The 17,735-nt window shown below is 41.4% G+C and overlaps 1 protein-coding gene and 1 long non-coding RNA gene across 2 annotated transcripts; one reads left to right on the forward strand and one right to left on the reverse strand.

The window, feature by feature from the left end:
- Positions 1–1,746: 1,746 nt before the first annotated feature.
- On the reverse strand, positions 1,747–17,137 carry LOC117524588 (histamine N-methyltransferase-like). The gene is made up of 7 exons (XM_034186401.1): positions 17,069–17,137; positions 9,706–9,852; positions 9,390–9,442; positions 6,842–6,949; positions 5,240–5,370; positions 5,007–5,100; positions 1,747–3,228 (listed from the first exon to the last, which is right to left on the reverse strand). Exons 2-7 carry the CDS (start codon positions 9,840–9,842, stop codon positions 2,861–2,863), a joined length of 891 nt encoding a protein of 296 aa, XP_034042292.1. The 5' UTR covers positions 9,843–9,852; positions 17,069–17,137; the 3' UTR covers positions 1,747–2,860.
- Positions 4,070–5,095, forward strand: LOC117524590. The gene is made up of 3 exons (XR_004564803.1): positions 4,070–4,571; positions 4,695–4,865; positions 4,955–5,095. It is a non-coding gene; the product is annotated as an uncharacterized LOC117524590 (long non-coding RNA).
- Positions 17,138–17,735: the final 598 nt, after the last annotated feature.

The following is a 17,735-nucleotide window of genomic DNA, read 5'->3' on the forward strand; positions in this document are numbered from 1 at the left end:
ACAATTATAGTCACCCTTGAAAGGAAACTGAAATCAGCATGTGTGTGTGTGTCTCCCTAAATAACCATTAATTTGCCACAAAGTCATTTTAGTGGTATCCATGAATACCACTAAAATGAGAGACTTTGCACCATAGGGTACTATGATCTCACTGGGCTGTGACAACTTGCGAATGATATTTGTACGGGATTTGACATGATATCAATCAACATCACAGGATGTCACTATCGCGTGAGTCGCAGGGCATCGCTCAAGTGTCGCTTCAAGTTTGAACAAACCAACAATGTCGAGGCGACAGATCTCCTCGCCAAATATTCACAGAGCCACATCGGTGTTGTGAACCCTTCTCAATTTAGTTTCTGTGAGTCAGAAAATGCAGAACATGTGAGACAACTTGTGATGGGCTGATGACACACAATTCCTTTTGAATGACTGGAGAGGAACAGCGCTTCTGGAAGTGGCTGAGTGAATCCAGCAGCCTCCAGCCACGTGTTATTTGTATTTATATAATGCACTTGGTTTCAGTGCGGAAGGTTCCCGGTTCGAATCCCACCCCTACCACATTTCTCCATGTAATGTGGAGTTGCGTCAGGAAGGGCATCCGGCGTAAAATTTGTGCCAATTCAACATGCAGATCCACCTTGGATTTGCCCTGGTGACCCCGAGTACAAAACAAGGGAGCAGCCGAAGGGACTTACTTACTTTTACCTCTGTCAATTAAGTTCGGCAGAGGTTATGCCGTTTGTGAACAGCCTGTAACCCACAATTTTTCAGATATCGTTATGACATTTTTACAGAGGATTCATATCCTGGCAAGACCTGATTCAATTTTCAAGGTTATAGGTCAGAGGTCAAAGTCAAATGGGAAATGGACTGCATTTATATAGCGCTTTTCCATCTGCATCAGACACTCAAAGTGCTTTACACATCAATGCCTCACATTCATCCCAATGTTAGGCTGATGCCATGCAAGGTGCTCACTACACACCGGGAGCATCTAGGGAATCCCCTTGCCCAAGGACCCTTAGTGATTTTCTGGTCAGGCTGGAATTTGAACCGAGGATCCTCTGGTCTCAAGCCCAATGCTTAACCACTAGACCATCACCTCCCCAAAGTCAGGAAAAATCTTAGAAAAATCCCTATCCTTTAACACTGAATGAATTTTCAAAAATTAAGAATGTCAAATTGCACAGGTACAGAGCTGCAATGAAGGCACAAGGCACAACAAACTGGCGAGGGACTAACACACCCAGTGAGCTTGTATAACCCCAGGTGATAATCAGCAAATCAGAAACAGGTGTGCATGGAAAGCACCAGAACAAGGGCGTGGCCAGAGAGAGGGAAACACCCACCACCAAGAACCAAGAGCAAGACAAGAGAAGCAGACACAGACAGACCCAAGCAGAAAAAACAGCAAGAGAATAAACAGACAAAAACTAATGAAATACGAAAATAACAAACAGAGAACCAAACTAAACAAAACTCAAATTCTGACACTGACAAAGTTTGATCCGGATTGTGGATTTTGTGGACATTTGAATTTAATATTGAAAAGCCCATTTGGTGTACATTTTGTATTATATCTCAATCACTCTCATTTGCGACAATGAGGTGCAAATCGGCATTCTGAAAGAATAGACTAAGTTTGATCCACATTTGATCTGTATTGCGAAATTAGTGGATATTTGATTTTAACATTGAATTTTGTATTATATTTTAGCTTATGAAAAGCCGCTTCTGATATGACTTGGACCTTGAGAAATTTATGGAATTGTAAACTAGTGTTGGCAGAGCTTTTTTTTTTCATGCCTACAGTCAGGGGAATGTCCACAGCCTCTTTTTACATAATACCAATATAATAGCAGTCAACAGCCATCCTGACCACTATCTGCAAACGTGTCATCATTTCAGCCGTGTGAGTGGAGCTTGACATCCATAAGAGTGCCATGGGGCATTTGCATGCAAGTCCTTACACCTGCAACGGTCACGTAAGTGGCACTCAACATTCCTGAGAGCCCCGCATGGTACTCGTGCACTATGCATTTGAATTACTTGCTATTTTTGGCCCTGTTGTCGACGCCACTCTGTGTGACATTCGCTAACCTGTCGTATGTACCAATTCAGTGAGATACCAACAGGGAATTCAAATTCATTTGTGTGTTTTGTCACAATTTGGTGTCTCCAACAACTTTTCAACAGTCGCAGCCCAGTGATAGAGTACCCAAAGAGTTCCAGTCAACATCTTCGGTCACTGGTTGGCCAAGTCTCAAATCTGAGACAGAATGCAGCAGGACCCAGAAAACATGGACCTTCATTCACTCACATTTAACAATTAACATCACCAAGGACCTCTATCCAGGTACCTCATGTCTCTGTAAGGTCTTCCTTGGCGTCACTCAATCTATTAACGTGTGGTTTGCCTCTTTCATCACAAACAGATACACTTCTGATGGCAGAGTCCAGAAACCAATTGAAAGCATGAATTTAAGTCTTGGACTAACTTCCATGACAACTATAAACCAACATTTCCTCACACAGGTTATTGAGCCACAAAGATCACAGCATTGTCTCCAAAATTAAGATCACTGAACCCTTCCTCATTAACAAAGGCACCACAGTTGCCAGGCTCCACAACACCATCCAACACCTAACACACACAAGTCCCTGGTCAACACTAGAACTCACTGGAAGGAAGTCAGGGACTCTTGTCACCAATCTGCACAGCACTCACACTGCCTGTGTGTGTGTCAGACAGAATGGTCAGCAACCTATTGGGTATCTAGAAAAGTCTTAAAATCTAAAATCATAATAATCAATTAGTTAGCACTCTATTCAAACTATATTAATGTTTACAAGTATCTCAAGAGCATGTGAGAGGGTCAATGATGAACACAACCGAGTTGTTGTTGAAGATAATTCTGCCATCAGACTCAGTGCTGCAGTCTGGGTGCTGCAACAAGGTTAAGACGTCAGATTTGAGCTCAGGAGAGGCCATCTTACTGAAGTCGAGCACTTCGGTTAGAAAATCAAGGAGTAGCTCTCCCTTCTCGTCTCCCTCAGAGAAACACTCAGTGATGTCCAGTTGAGATGGCAGGTCATAGCTCTGGTAGCTCAGCCCTTTGGAATCCAGGAAGCTTTTGATGTCTTTTGCGGTGATACACTGACAGATATCACTTTTACAAAACTCGTTCTTGTAGGTCCTCCACAACTTCTCCCAGCCACTCTCACCTGCAATAAGTGATACATGTGGAACAACGTCAGTTTGAAAAGTTTCTGTGTAGGCTTTCAGTTGTCCAGTTGTCCAACCTTGTTGTCCAACACAAAAGGCTATACCAGCACCGCAGAGAGGGCGCCAGTGGACCTCAGTCTGCGGTTCATCTCCACCTTAAAGACACTAACCACACGTTTGAGGACAAGGAAGTTCAAATATTAGCCAGAGAGAAGAAAGGGTTTGAGAGAGGGGTCAAGGAGGCATTCTTTATGAAACGTTTGAAACCCAGCCTTAACCGGGGAGGGGGTCTGAGACACACTTTATCCCCTGTTTACAATGGGGTACTCAGGTCAAAGGAGTTTCAGTCTTTTGTTCATGGTAATGAGTCATTCACGTCATCTAGGGAGCCATCAGAAAGGCATCCATCCCATCATTAGAGGGACAGCTGTCCTGTCATTAGGTGTGCTAACTAGAGCACAATAGTTGCTAATTAGAGCTATTGTTTAGTCACTAGCCTATAGCAGTCTGCCTCTCAGTTGGAGGGGTCGGGTTAGGTTTAAAACTCCAGCTTTTGTTGGCTTCTGTTTTATTCTTCTCTACAAGAGTCAGACAGAAGTCAGACTTCCAGAGCAAGAATTTTAGCTGAGGAAGCTTCTGCGATTTGAAGCGAAACATCCTCGCGTCAAGCAACCCAGTCCAGTCGAAGATTCATACTACTACTATCAGTTTGAAAAATATCTACATATCACATCTGGTCTACCATTCACATTATTAAGACAGGATTCACTCCAAATAGAACATTAAGACTTCACTGCAATGTAGCAAGCTTCAAAAGGCCTGATTAGCTCATTCTGGGCTTTCTTCACATGATCTTGCTGTTGGCTGGGACACTCTCTTCTGGTTTGCAGCATCTAGGGTAAACTTCATCACTACGTGCATGGCTTGGCATGGTTAAAGCTAGAGTTGGTAGTCCTGGAGAGCTAGCAAGAGAGCTAGGAAGATTTGAAAATAGCACCTCCTCTAGGTTCTGTCAGTGCTCCGTCCAAAGCCACGCCCCCACAAACCTGAACGCGCACACTGTGGGACTCAGCGGGACAGAGGACAGCTGACTAAAGGCCCTTCCCACCCGCTGTGATCCCAGCTGAATGTTGGTCTTTGTTCTACCGGCAGCCACGTGCTCTACGCTGGACGCTGTGTATATAAAATAATTATTTTGTGTTGGATTAATCATTATCTCTGCAAATTGGCCGTTGAAAACGGCTGTAATCACTTTCTGAATCACACAGGACCGGTCCAGCTTCAGCTGTTCGTGTGCGCACGCCTATCAAGCTGCAGAAAGCATTTTGAGCCATCTAAAAAGGTAATTATTTGTCTTGTTTACATTGTTATGGCTTGGTAAAACAGTTGTGTGTGTTATTTCCTTCTTGTGTGCAGCTGTTAAATATGTTTATAACAGATTGAACTTCTTGTTATACTCGTTCAGACGAGCTGTGCTCTGATGCGATCCACTGACGTCACCACTCGCTCTGTTCACTTCTTTACTCCACATCATGTTGGCGATTTGATCGCGCCATGTAGACTTCAGACAATTTCGATGTTGGCCATGTTTTGAATCTAACAGTTACCGGGGAAGAGTCTGGGAAACCTTGTGAATGTAAGACCTTGACAAATACTTCATGCATCAAGCTGAAAACCACATCTGCATCTGGTGGAAACTACAAATGATTCTTTCCATTTGTTCAGGATTAAAGATACGGCAGCAAATATCTTGACGATCTGACAGTGCACCACTTACCAGAGACAAGAATGAGAAGAAGCTTCCCGTTCTTTTCAAGGAGACTCTGAAAGAAGGTGATGGTTGATCCAGGATCCTTCACATAATACAGCATCTGTTGATTCCAACAGAAATAAATTACAGACATGCAATAATCACACTATTGTAGACAGATGTTCTGAATGGTCCATAAAAGGATTTGTTAGATTAATATGACCTCAGTCACACAGTGTGCAGGTCAAACACACACCAACCTGGATCATGTGGATGAAGTCTGCCTTTTTGGTCACCTTTTTCTCTTTCCAGAGCTCCTCAAACTCAGAGGCAGTCATCGTGTTCCAGGTAAATTTTATGTGATCTAAACCTGGTTTCTCTGACACCAAAGCTGCATCGAGATACACAAAACAAGCAAAATCATACAACAGACATCACTGTGTTCACACAACAAATCACTCAGGGGGTCATGATTATTAATCTGATCTGCATTTGTGTTGAATCACTGAGATCAGCCTTCTCTTATGGCCTGTCTTGTGGAATGATCTCCCTGCAGAGATAAAACAGTCAGATTCTGTAGAGACGTTCAAGTCCTGATTAAGGACGCATCTATTCTCCCTGTCATATTACTAGCATACCGGCGTATGAATTATGCTTCCTATCTTTTTAATTCACATTATTAGCAATGGGAAAGGTCTCAGCCTCACTACATCTAAATTCTATGTCTGTTAGTGAAGTACGGGACGAGCTGCCCGGCGACCACCTTAGCAATCTTTTTGCTTCTCTGTTGACTTCCTGCTGGTGAACTAATGCCTTACGTACACTTTTGATTCTGCTCTTTTTTCCTCTCTGTCCAAGGCACAGATGAGACCTTTAATGGATGCTGGCCCTGCACCCCAGGGCATTAGACTGACCTCAGGAAGCTCTATCTTATCAAGACCTACCTCAACAACCACCTGGAAGCATCAAGATGGACTGCTTTTTACTTTCGGTTAAGAACTCTGTTTTTGTTGCTCTTCTGTTTTTCTGTTTCTTCTGTTTGTAAAGAAATCCTTATAAAATCTGTCAAAAACTTATAACTGTCAGAATGGCCTAAGCAGTGGGTCACCCCTCTGAGTCTGATCTGCTTGAGATTTCTTCCACATTATCACCAGAGGGAGTTTCTCCTGACCACTGCTGCCTCTGTGCTTGCTCAGGGAGAGTTGGTAAAGGTTACACCTTACTCATGTGAAGCGCCTTGAGGCAGCGCACTTGTGATTTGGTGCTATATAAATATAAATGAATTGAATAGAATCAGTCCAATCAGGAAAGTTTAAAGAGACAACGCCATCAACTCACATCAAATATTGATGTTTTATATGAATTAGTGTACAATTTCACAGATGAAATGGTCGTCCAATATCGACGCTGCGTACAATGATTTAAAATCTGTACAGAGTGAGGTTTAAGAGATGCTGTCATTTGTGCAAAAATCAAGCAAACATAAAATGGACAAAATTTTGAAGGCGGTCTGGCTCAACATGTTGTGTGACATAAAAAAGCCAAAAAAAAAAACCCCAAAAAACACACATTGCGCTGCACAGTAAATTAATACCAACAAGAATGCCAAGAGATGTAAATCAATTCATGAACATTTAATGAAAAAGAAAAAAAACTTTACATTTTTGAAGGATTTTCAAAAACCAAATTTGTACCGAACTGTGATGTCTAAACCGAGGTGCAAACCAAACACTTACTCAACGGATTCAAATATGTGGAGTAAAACTTTCTGAATAAAATAATCAAGGAATATGGGAATATGGGAATTTGCACATACAAAATGCGTGACCAGTGAGGGAACGGTGCATCTGTATGGAGTCTACCTTTGTACTTTGCAAGTTGCTGGCTGCTCGGCTCCACCACCTCATTATCCACGGTCACATCTGGGAACTTCTGATGGATCTCAGAGAGCATCTCTAGGTCAATCACACCTACAGGAACAAGCACCATTTAAACATAATTTCCTCTCTGCCAGCAAATTCTATTGACTATAAATTTTCACATCTTGATAGTCAGTAGTTTGACATGTGGTGCACAAAATGAGGGCAGTGTTTACTGAAACCGTTGGAATTCATTTAAAAAGGTGATAGATTTAAAACCAACTCGAGTGTTACAAGACCTGACAGGTAATGCTTGAACATGAGGGACCTGTTTCAGTTTTTAGTTCAGCAGAACCTGAATTTTCACACATGCATATTAAAATATCAACTTTCCACTGTGTAATGTCGAAATCACATTAATATCTGAGCAGATAGCTTGTAGACAGTTTGGGACAACATTTTGGGATGGATTTCAAAAATATGGAGACAACTGGAAAAGGATGGATGAGATTGACCTGTGTGCCCACACAGGGCTGCCAGTCTTAGCAGGTGTTTACAGGACCTGAGGTGAGGCTGAATCTAGTGTCTGGGATGCAGAGAGTGGAATGACAGTTTTCCATGCCATGATGCCACTGAAAGTCTTTCTCATGAATGGTACAATTTGATAACTGTGAGTCAAGACCTGCAAGATGTGTGACAGACAAACTAGCAGCCATAAGAGAAGTCTGGGACAAGTGGGTGGAGCGGCTTCCATAAATGCATCAACTGGCAACTGCTGCATCAAGTTGTGCTTGATGTGACAGAAGAACTGATGGGGCACAGTGTCACATGCCAGTTCCTTTACCTCTCATGAACTCAGACAGCACCTCTTGAAGGAGCACGATCATGGTAGGCACAGCTTGAAAGAACAAGCCTGAGCTCCCACCTGCGCTGCTTGAAGTAAAAGGAAGAGAGGCCCTCTCATCAGTTTGTCTCCACCCCCACCACCACCCAACTTTCTTACACCCCAAAGACGAACAAGAATGCGGTCCTGAGCCCACTGCACACAATGATCGTGATCATGAAGACTGGAAGCCAGCCATAATCCTGGACTACAACCACAAGAAATGAGGTGTGGACAACCTGGACAAGGTTAACTGGAAGGTACAGCTGCAGGATGATGAATGTCCACTGGCCCCTGGTCATCTTCCATAACGTCATCGAAGTGTCCTCATACAATGCCTCTGACATGGAATGAGATCAACCCTGTCTGGATGCCTGATACCCTGAACAAGAGGAGGATGTTCCTGGAGCTGCTGGGAAAGGGACATGTATCGTAACTCCATACATTCAAAGATGGGAGCATCTCCCCCCACAGCAACCTCTGTGATGGTTCTGAAAGCCATTTAACGACCTGGATCTGTCACTGCCCCAGACTCTGTCCCACAAAAACTAGGAAATGTCCCTTCTTTGACTGGTCTGGTATTGATAGCTGATTTGCTAATTACAATCCATTTACTGAGACTGCTTTTCACCATTTCAATGTCTTCTGAGCCATTAGTTCTTGCCGCCGCTGGTTGCTTGTCCTCAGTATTTCTGTGTCTGCATGTGTTTTGACGTCTTTGTTATTTAGCTATAGTCAGTAAGGTGAGAGCAGATAGTCACCCTACTGAGACTGGTCTGCTTGAGATTTTTCCTACCATCAAAACACCTGAGGGAGTTTTTCCTTATGACTGTTGCCAGTGTGTTTGCTCAGGGGTTGGGTGAGGATTTACTCATGCAAAGCACCAAAGGACAATTTATGTTGTGATTTGGCACTGGAAAAAATAAACTTTATTGAATGGAATGAAATTAAATCAAACTGTCCAGCACTTTGGGGTTTTTTTTATTACTTGGAAAAGCTGTATAAGGAAATTTATCATTTATTATTATTATCATCATTATTCAAATCCACTGATCTCAGGAAAGCTGGACTCCTATGTAGACTAAAAGAGACATGCTATCATCATCATTTCACGGTCATTTAGCTTCAGGCAAGTTATTTTGTCGAAGTTCTTATTGAAGCTGGCAGGTCATCATCTACAAAGAAGTCAATTCTCCAAAGACATGTGAGTGGAAAGGGACTGACGTGCCTGATTAATCTGAATTACACAGTAGAGGAAGCCTGTAGTCGTTCATAAAAGATTTCACAGTCCATTAGAAAGTGTGTAACATTATTCCTTTACCATATTGACATGACAGCCCAGTAAATTAAAAGGTTTGGCTTTGACATAACCAAAGAGTAATGGTGCTCATGGTCAAGTACTGAGGTCGCTAAGGAATTAATTAACCCCATGGTATAACAAGACAAAGTGCAATGAAACCACAGAGTGTTGAGGTCAGACTGTGTGATTTTGAAGATTAAACCCTCGACAGTGATCGTCAGGGTCAAGCTTTTCCACAGCTGCAGCCATAAAGGACAGAACAAACTGTTGTGTCCAGTGGGTTCACCAGCTCCATCTCACTTCAGCCGTCTGCTGCATTTGCTCTATGAATCATCACATCAGTGCAGCAGTGTCACTTGTTTTCTTACCAGCACCACTGCCAACTCCAATGACATTCAGATGAGATTTTCCTTCTCCAATGCTGAGGGAAGAACAGATCAGACTTCAGATCAGAACAGTTTTGGAATCCATACATCCACCTCATGATCACAGAAGACATAAAACAAAACATCTGCATCACTGGAAACTAGCAGTGGTGACACTTGTGCTGTTTTAGCATCAGGTGGAAGATCAGGTCCTCAGAGTCAAGTCTTTCATGACTTTTCTCCAAGTCCAACTTGTCCATAGTGCTCACACAGTGTCCACACTGTGGGTGACTTTCAGTTTCACAGATTTGTGTCCTACCTGTCCAGTAGGTCTGGCAGGATGTTGTGGATGAAATCCCGCATGCATTCATGTTCAGAGGAACACTCCAGAAAAAGACTGAAGGATTTCTGAAATCGGCTGTCATCTTCACACAGACTGGTCAGTTGAGACGCCATGGCACGTACACTGCCAAAATAAAAATCAGTCTGTAAATACAAATGTCATCAATGCATAAAATAATCCCAATCATAAAAAAGTTACACTGCAATAAGGATCCTACATCCTGAATGAGCCCTGACACCCACTGGTGCTTGTATTCATTTTCATATTTAATCATGTGAAGCGGACGAGAGTTTATACGACTCCTCCTGGACGGCCCACCATGTCCATGGCATGTTACGTCCCCAGACAGCTGGGGGGCTTCAATGCAGTAGAAGACAGCATGACTGAGAATCAAACACAGGTCTACTTATTAGTCACTGAATTCCAACCCACTGTGGTTCCTGCTCTGCAATAAGGCAAGTGTGTGATTTCTTTTTCTTTGCCATGGCATTAAAAATAGCTGCAACTGATCTGAACACTTAAATGAATCACGCACACAAACCTTCAGTGAGTTAGTAATAACTTTAGGTTGGTATTCATCACTCTCGACTTTTTATCTGGTGACTTATCAATGGAAGAGGGAATCAGAAAACAAGTTAGTCTCATTTGTCCAAATACTTTTGATCCCAAAATTGGGCACCACACATTAAATAAATCACAATGATTCCAGCAACACTCATAAATTTGGATGAGACTGCCCTCAAGATCATATTTATTAGTCAACTCTATTTACTGATTCAAATTTCAAATCAAACATAAACATTACAAGAAATTTTACGTTTCCATGTGACTGTATGTGACCACTTGCAATTTAATCCAAAATCTGCCTTCTGTACTATTAGTCTGTTCTCTGTCCTGCTGTAGTTAAGAACAATTAGATTTTTTTTATATTTCTATGAATTTCAAATAAATGAATAACAGGGATGTTGTTAATACAGGTGTGCTTTGAAGTGTCAATGTCAGACGTGTGCACCTCCTGATTTGTTCCCTATTCACTGGCATTCATGCTGTCATACACTTCTTTTTGCAGTGCTGTGTTATGAAAAAGTCGCTGTGAGCAGCTGAACAAACACGACGAGTCGGCGAAAGCAAGGGGAGTCCGACAGACACCTGTTCTTTCTCCAGTTGTCTCCAGTGTTATGAGGGTTCATCTTATTCTCAGATTGCGGCCACGATGGCAGCTCTGACTGAACTGTTCCAGTTGTTGAGAGCCGACGTATTTAACAGGAAGATAATAAACACTGGTATCGCAACAGGAGATATTAACGGGGTGAACCCACCGTTTTTTCCACCATGGACCTCAACACATTTGTCTTGTAGACACGTCTTAAGGTGGGAGTGTGTCAGAAGTTTAAAAAAAATAAAACCACACCACAAATACAGTACAGGTTCACAACAAACCATGATGACCAAAAGAGCAGATTTTAAAAGCCCCACACAGTAAAATTGGAAGCAGTGGAATTGTTCATTTTGGGTAATCTCATACTATCTAGTCTGGACTGCCGTTTGTTTGACTCGGGTGAGCACTGTGGGTCGTGGCTGAGGTGGGCCTGCTGGTGCACATCTGGATGACCAGCTGAGGAACGCACCACAGATCAAGTGGGCAAAAAAGGTAAAATATTGATGAGATAAAATACCACATAAAAAGATAAAATACCATTTATCTTTTAAAAACTCACTTGAAAGTAGCTTTTCAGCAGCACAATCCAGCAGCTGCCGCATTTGAGCACAAACATGCACCAGTGTCACTGACACGACTGTTAAATTTAACAACTGCTACTATTATTATGACAAGGAAGTTGTCCATAAGGTCAGGGGCATGGCTGTAAGGTGATTTGTGGCTGTCAGCTCATTTTATTTTTTGCCAAAAATTAACTTCTCCAATAATCAAGCGAGACCTTGCCACACATTTGAACAGCTATTGCCGCCATCTAGTGGGCGATGTGAGCATTTCAGGGCTTCTGTACATACATTCTACTTGAAACATAAAATTCAGTAAAAAGTGCATTTATAAATGTAAGAAATGCATGATTCACATAAAAAAAATATGTTTTTGCTGTTTGTCAAGTGTGGAGGTATGGGACAAATTTGGAAAACATTATGTAACTGTTTGGTACCTACTTATTCAAAACCACGGGTCTGTTTATAGATAAAAACATCCAAACATGTCTGATTTGTATGTATGATATGCAGTCTTTTCATGTGTGCAGCATGACTGATTGATAAATACCTTACTGCATCACATATTTGAGTGAGACAGGCTTTATATGAGGAGGTGGAGTGAGAGCCTAAGTATTTGTGCCATACAGCATGTGTACAACCAGTTGCATATTTTATATTTTGTAAAACGATCCATAGAAATTACTTCAGGCAGTACTAACATTGTGTGAACATGAGCATGTGTGCAAAAGAAGTTTTCTGCTGTTTGTGTCTGGCATGGAATCTCATAAAAAAGATGCATTGTGTGTCTTTGGTTCACCTTGTTTGCAAAATAGCCCCCAGGTCTGCATGCAGATAAAAAAGAAAATACAATTCCATTACAACTCTTCAGAAGGGCCGTTTTCCAAATTTCACCACCTGAGCTGTTTACCTCCACCAATCCCCCCCATGGAAACACAGTGACATATGTTACCCTGTAACATGATAACTAAAAATGGAAATGGTAAATGGACTGCATTTATATAGCGCTTTTCCATCTGCATCAGACGCTCAAAGCGCTTTACAATTATGCCTCACATTCACCCCGATGTCAGGGTGCTGCCATACAAGGCGCTCACTACACACCGGGAGCAATAGGGGATTAAAGGCCTTGCCCAAGGGCCCTTAGTGATTATCCAGTCAGGCGGGGATTTGAACCCATGACCTTCTGGACTCAAGCCCAACACCTTAACCACTAGACCATCACCTCCCCTAAGCATGACAGATGGTGCAAACTATTCCTTTTTAGTTCCCAATTAACCCAAATGACAATTTACATAATTTTTTACTGAAATTACACCAACTTTAACTTTTGACCCCTGTATAAACTGAAACTGACCTTTGTCACCAGTTTTGTTGTTTTTGCCACCTAACACCAGAACATTCAGTCATACAACCCCTGGCAAAAATTATGGAATCACCGGCCTCAGAGGATGTTCATTCAGTTGTTTAATTTTGTAGAAAAAAAGCAGATCACAGACATGACACAAAACTAAAGTCATTTCAAATGGCAACTTTCTGGCTTTAAGAAACACTATAAGAAATCAAGAAAAAAAGATTGTGGCAGTCAGTAACGGTTACTTTTTTAGACCAAGCAGAGGAAAAAATATGGAATCACTCAATTCTGAGGAAAAAATTATGGAATCACCCTGTAAACTTTCATCCCCCAAATTAACACCTGCATCAAATCAGATCTGCTCATTGACATTGACCCTATGCCATGACATTGACCCTATGTGTCTTTTTGCAAGCAATGTTTTTGCAGTTTTTGCTCTATGGCAAGATGCATTATCATCTTGAAAAATGATTTCATCATCCCCAAACATCCTTTCAATTATCCAAAATATCAACATAAACTTGTGCATTTATTGATGATGTAATGACAGCCATCTCCCCAGTGCCTTTACCTGACATGCAGCCCCATATCATCAATGACTGTGGAAATTTACATGTTCTCTTCAGGCAGTCATCTTTATAAATCTCATTGGAAAGGCACCAAACAAAAGTTCCAGCATCATCACCTTGCCCAATGCAGATTCGAGATTCATCACTGAATATGACTTTCATCCAGTCATCCACAGTCCATGATTGCTTTTCCTTAGCCCATTGTAACCTTGTTTTTTTCTGTTTAGGTGTTAATGATGCCTTTCGTTTAGCTTTTCTGTATGTAAATCCCATTTCCTTTAGGCGGTTTCTTACAGTTCGGTCACAGACGTTGACTCCAGTTTCCTCCCATTCGTTCATTTGTTTTGTTGTACATTTTTCGATTTTTGAGACATATTAAGTTTTCTGTCTTGATGCTTTGATGTCTTCCTTGGTCTACCAGTATGTTTGCCTTTAACAACCTTCCCATGTTGTTTGTATTTGGTCCAGAGTTTAGACACAGCTGACTGTGAACAACCAACATCTTTTGCAACATTGCGTGATGATTTACTCTCTTTTAAGAGTTTGATAATCCTCTCCTTTGTTTCAATTGACATCTCTCGTGTTGGAGCCATGATTCATGTCAGTCCACTTGGTGCAACAGCTCTCCAAGGTGTGTTCACTCCTTTTTAGATGCAGACTAACGAGCAGATCTGATATGATGCAGGTGTTAGTTTTGGGGATGAAAATTTACAGGGTGATTCCATAATTTTTTCCTCAGAATTGAGTGATTCCATATTTTTTTCCTCTGCTTGGTCTAAAAAAGTAACCGTTACTGACTGCCACAATCTTTTTTTCTTGATTTCTTATAGTGTTTCTTAAAGCCAGAAAGTTGCCATTTGAAATGACTTTAGTTTTGTGTCATGTCTGTGATCTGCTTTTCTTCTAAAAAATTAAACAACTGAATGAACATCCTCCGAGGCCGGTGATTCCATAATTTTTGCCAGGGGTTGTAGATAGTCCAAACTATACCTTTCCGGAATCACTATGATCAGACAAATAATGTATAGTTTTTAACATGATTGGAGCATTTTTACATTTTTACCTGTGTAATTTTTCACTGACCCCGAGCTGGCTACAGCTGCCACCCTGGGATGGTTATCATACATTTTTGTGTAGGCCATGATACACTGAGGCTGGATTCTAAGTGGTACCGAAAACCCTCTTGGCCCATGGACTAGCAGGAAGAAGTGCATGTGCACATGTGTGAGGTTTTGAGATGACCTTTGACCTGACACTTGCGTGATGCGCATTCCCGGGGCGTGCACACCAACATCTGTAAGATGTCTTGTAAATCACTTCTGAAATGTTGTTATCTTGTTACAAAAGCAGCGTTTTCAGATTTAAAAGTGTTTATTTCTCACTTACTTTTAAACCAAATATATGTTTCATGCTGTATTCCACCATCTTGGTTTATTTTGTTTGAACGAGCTTCCAGCTGATGTAACACTGACTTTCTTTACTCTGACTGGCAGTCGTCGTGTCCTTTTCAGCATCCCTCCCACAGCCCCCATGTGATCTATGATGTCACTACCAAATGTAGGTCATGGTGTCTTATCGCCTGAATTTCTGCAATGCAGCGGATAACTGAAAAAAAAAAAAAAAAAAACGCTTCAAATGATTATGCAAGCACCAAATTTGGCACACGTACTCCTTAGACATTACTCTTTTAAAAATGCAGAGTGGCCACATTAACTTTCAATAGGCAGCCAAGAAGGGGTCAATTGAAGAATTACACAGGGGTCAGAATTTAAAAATGCTCAAATCATATTGAAAGGTATTCCATATTATTTGTCTAATCATAAAGATTCCAAAAAGGTATAGTTTGGACTATCTGTGAATGAATGTTCTGCTGGAGTTATGGGGTAAAAACAGCAAGAATGGTGACAAAGGTCATTTTCAATTTCTACGGGGGTCAAAAGTTAAAGTTGCTCCAATTTTGTTACAAAGTGAGTCAAATTATTAGTTGAGTGAATATACTTTTAAAAAGGAATAGTTTGCATCATGTATCATGCTTAGAATCCAATGGATGCCGACATTGTTTAACCTTTACTTTGCAAACCAAGCACTCAACACAGTCAAAACTATTCCATTTATTAATCCTATTAGCCTATGAATGTTGTTCAAATATTATTTCACATGGCATTCGTGCTGCAGTTCGACTGTAGGTGGAACTGCATGAATGACATTCGAATGTCATTTCTATGGCAGTATGAATGTGGTATGACTGACTCCACCATCGTTTGGGTGTTTTCCAGCGCGAGCGGCACACGAATGTTCCGACTGCTGTAGGAATGCTGTACAAGGCGTGCAAGTGCAGTTCGAATACAGCACAACTTGCACGAATGTCACTCAAATATCAATTCGTGCAGCATTCGTGCTCTAGTGTGAAGGGGTAGAATTACGGAACGCATCAATGTAATTGCTATTATTTGTAAAAATCAATAGAGTTAAAAAATATATATTGAGGTACACAATCATATCCACCCTGGAAATATGGCCCCAAACTGTAACAAGAAGGCAAGAGACACAACTGTAAGTCAAAACTCCCAAAAATATGACTGAGAACATTCGGATATGAATGAAAATTTTGCATACATGTCTTCAGGTGTACAATATTCCTCATGCAAAAATGTAAATCTCAGACTTTAGTGGTTCTTGAGTTGTAGGATGCGTAATTGAGGTGGGTGATACCGAGAATTTTGGTATTGATCCGATACCAAGTAAATACAGGCCCAGTATCTCCAATATCGACATACCGATACTTTTTCATATTTATGCTTCATAGATCCAAAGGATCCAAAAGACCTAGGACAGAATTTCGCCACTGTACGTGACAACAAAATATTTTATTATCACAATCAATATTTTTGTTTAAAAAATATCACTCAACACAACTTAAAACAAAATCTCCTGAGGTAGAGGGCTGACACAACACAATAGAAGGGTCTCTGCTCTGTATTGTGTGACACAGCGCAGCACTGCTCTTATAGACAGAGAGTAGACTCTGATGAATCTGCGTGCGCAGCAGTCAGAGTGCGTGCAGGAGAGAAAAAAAGCTTGAGTATCGATCTTTTTACACAAGTATCATTCAATATCAATAACAGCGCTGGTATCGATATTATCGATATTAGGATCGATCCGCCCACCTCTAAATTGCGTAAGGTTTTGCTGTACTGACGGATGTAAGGACAGCAACCTGTCTTGATGAACGACTTACAGTTGTGGAAAAAGTAGTGATTTGAGCGCCCCCTACAGGCTGTACCCTAAGTCACCCTGTCAAAATCATGACTTATAGAGTTAATTATTGAAATATAACCACATAGTTCACAACGTTTCGTCTTAACTTTCAGCCATTACAACAATTCCCAATGTAAACCCAACTTCACTGCTCGCCTCCGAACTGCGCGTTCTTTACCTCAAACCTTCGACGTCTTCACCGCAGATTTCAGAGGAAAATTCGCTGGGAGAAGCGAAAATAGCCCAGTTGAATAAAAACGGGGCTCAGACTGAATAAAAACGAGCTCTCGTTTGTCGGCGGAAGGAGAATATGGCGTCTGTTGAAAAGCAAACAAATTGCTGCTGTGTGACAGAATGTGAATGTTTAATTTACGGCACTCCGCGTTTTTGCTGTTTAAACCGCAGACAGACTGAGACAAAAGTCAACATTTTCACTTACGTGTCGTGGAGACGTGAGTGTGTCCAAAGACAGCAGCAGACTGTAAGAAATCCCTCCGCCTGCTGAGTAGAGGAAAGGAAAAAAAAAAAAAGACAAACATCTCCTCTTGGTTCAGTGGCGGCTGCAGAGATTTTTTTTCTGCAGGTGCTATGGGGGGGACTTGGCACTTTTTATGAGGGTCCTATTAAATAAGGGCTTGTGTGTCACAATGGCTCTCTGCCACCTTCTCAGCCTGGCAGTCTGTGTTCTAAAGGGTCATTAACGGAGTGAGAGGTCTGTACGGGGAATTATCACATATTACAAAAAAAAATCTGCTGTATACTCATAAATTAGCCCTCATGAGATACAAGAAAAAAATAGGGCTGATAAATCATACACTTTTCCTATCAATTTTACTGCCCTGGAAACTGTGGCAATAAAATCAGGTCAATACAAATTTTAAAATAGGTCAATACAAAAAAAAGACATTGAAAATACCAGAATTTGCATCTTTTCATACAATCGGGAGCCCCCATTTCTCAGCCCCACCAATGACACACCCTCTTTTGTGTTACCCTGGTGACAAGTGCAGGATCCTGATACACGTTCCAGATCATTTCATTCAACCAAGTTGTCTGATCAAGCTGAGAGAGTTTCAGCCTCCCCAGCAGGGATAATTCTACAACTT

Source organism: Thalassophryne amazonica, chromosome 14 (genome assembly GCF_902500255.1).
Source record: "Thalassophryne amazonica chromosome 14, fThaAma1.1, whole genome shotgun sequence".
Taxonomy (NCBI): domain Eukaryota; kingdom Metazoa; phylum Chordata; class Actinopteri; order Batrachoidiformes; family Batrachoididae; genus Thalassophryne; species Thalassophryne amazonica.

Coding starts and splice junctions, on each gene's coding strand:
- LOC117524588 (XM_034186401.1), bottom strand. CDS start 9,842: ATGGCGTCTCAACTGACCAGTCTGTGTGAAGATGACAGCCGATTTCAG. Junction 5,371..6,841: donor GCAACTTGCAAAGTACAAAG/GTAGACTCCATA, acceptor ATCTCGATGCAG/CTTTGGTGTCAGAGAAACCA. Junction 5,101..5,239: donor ACTTCATCCACATGATCCAG/GTTGGTGTGTGT, acceptor TGGAATCAACAG/ATGCTGTATTATGTGAAGGA.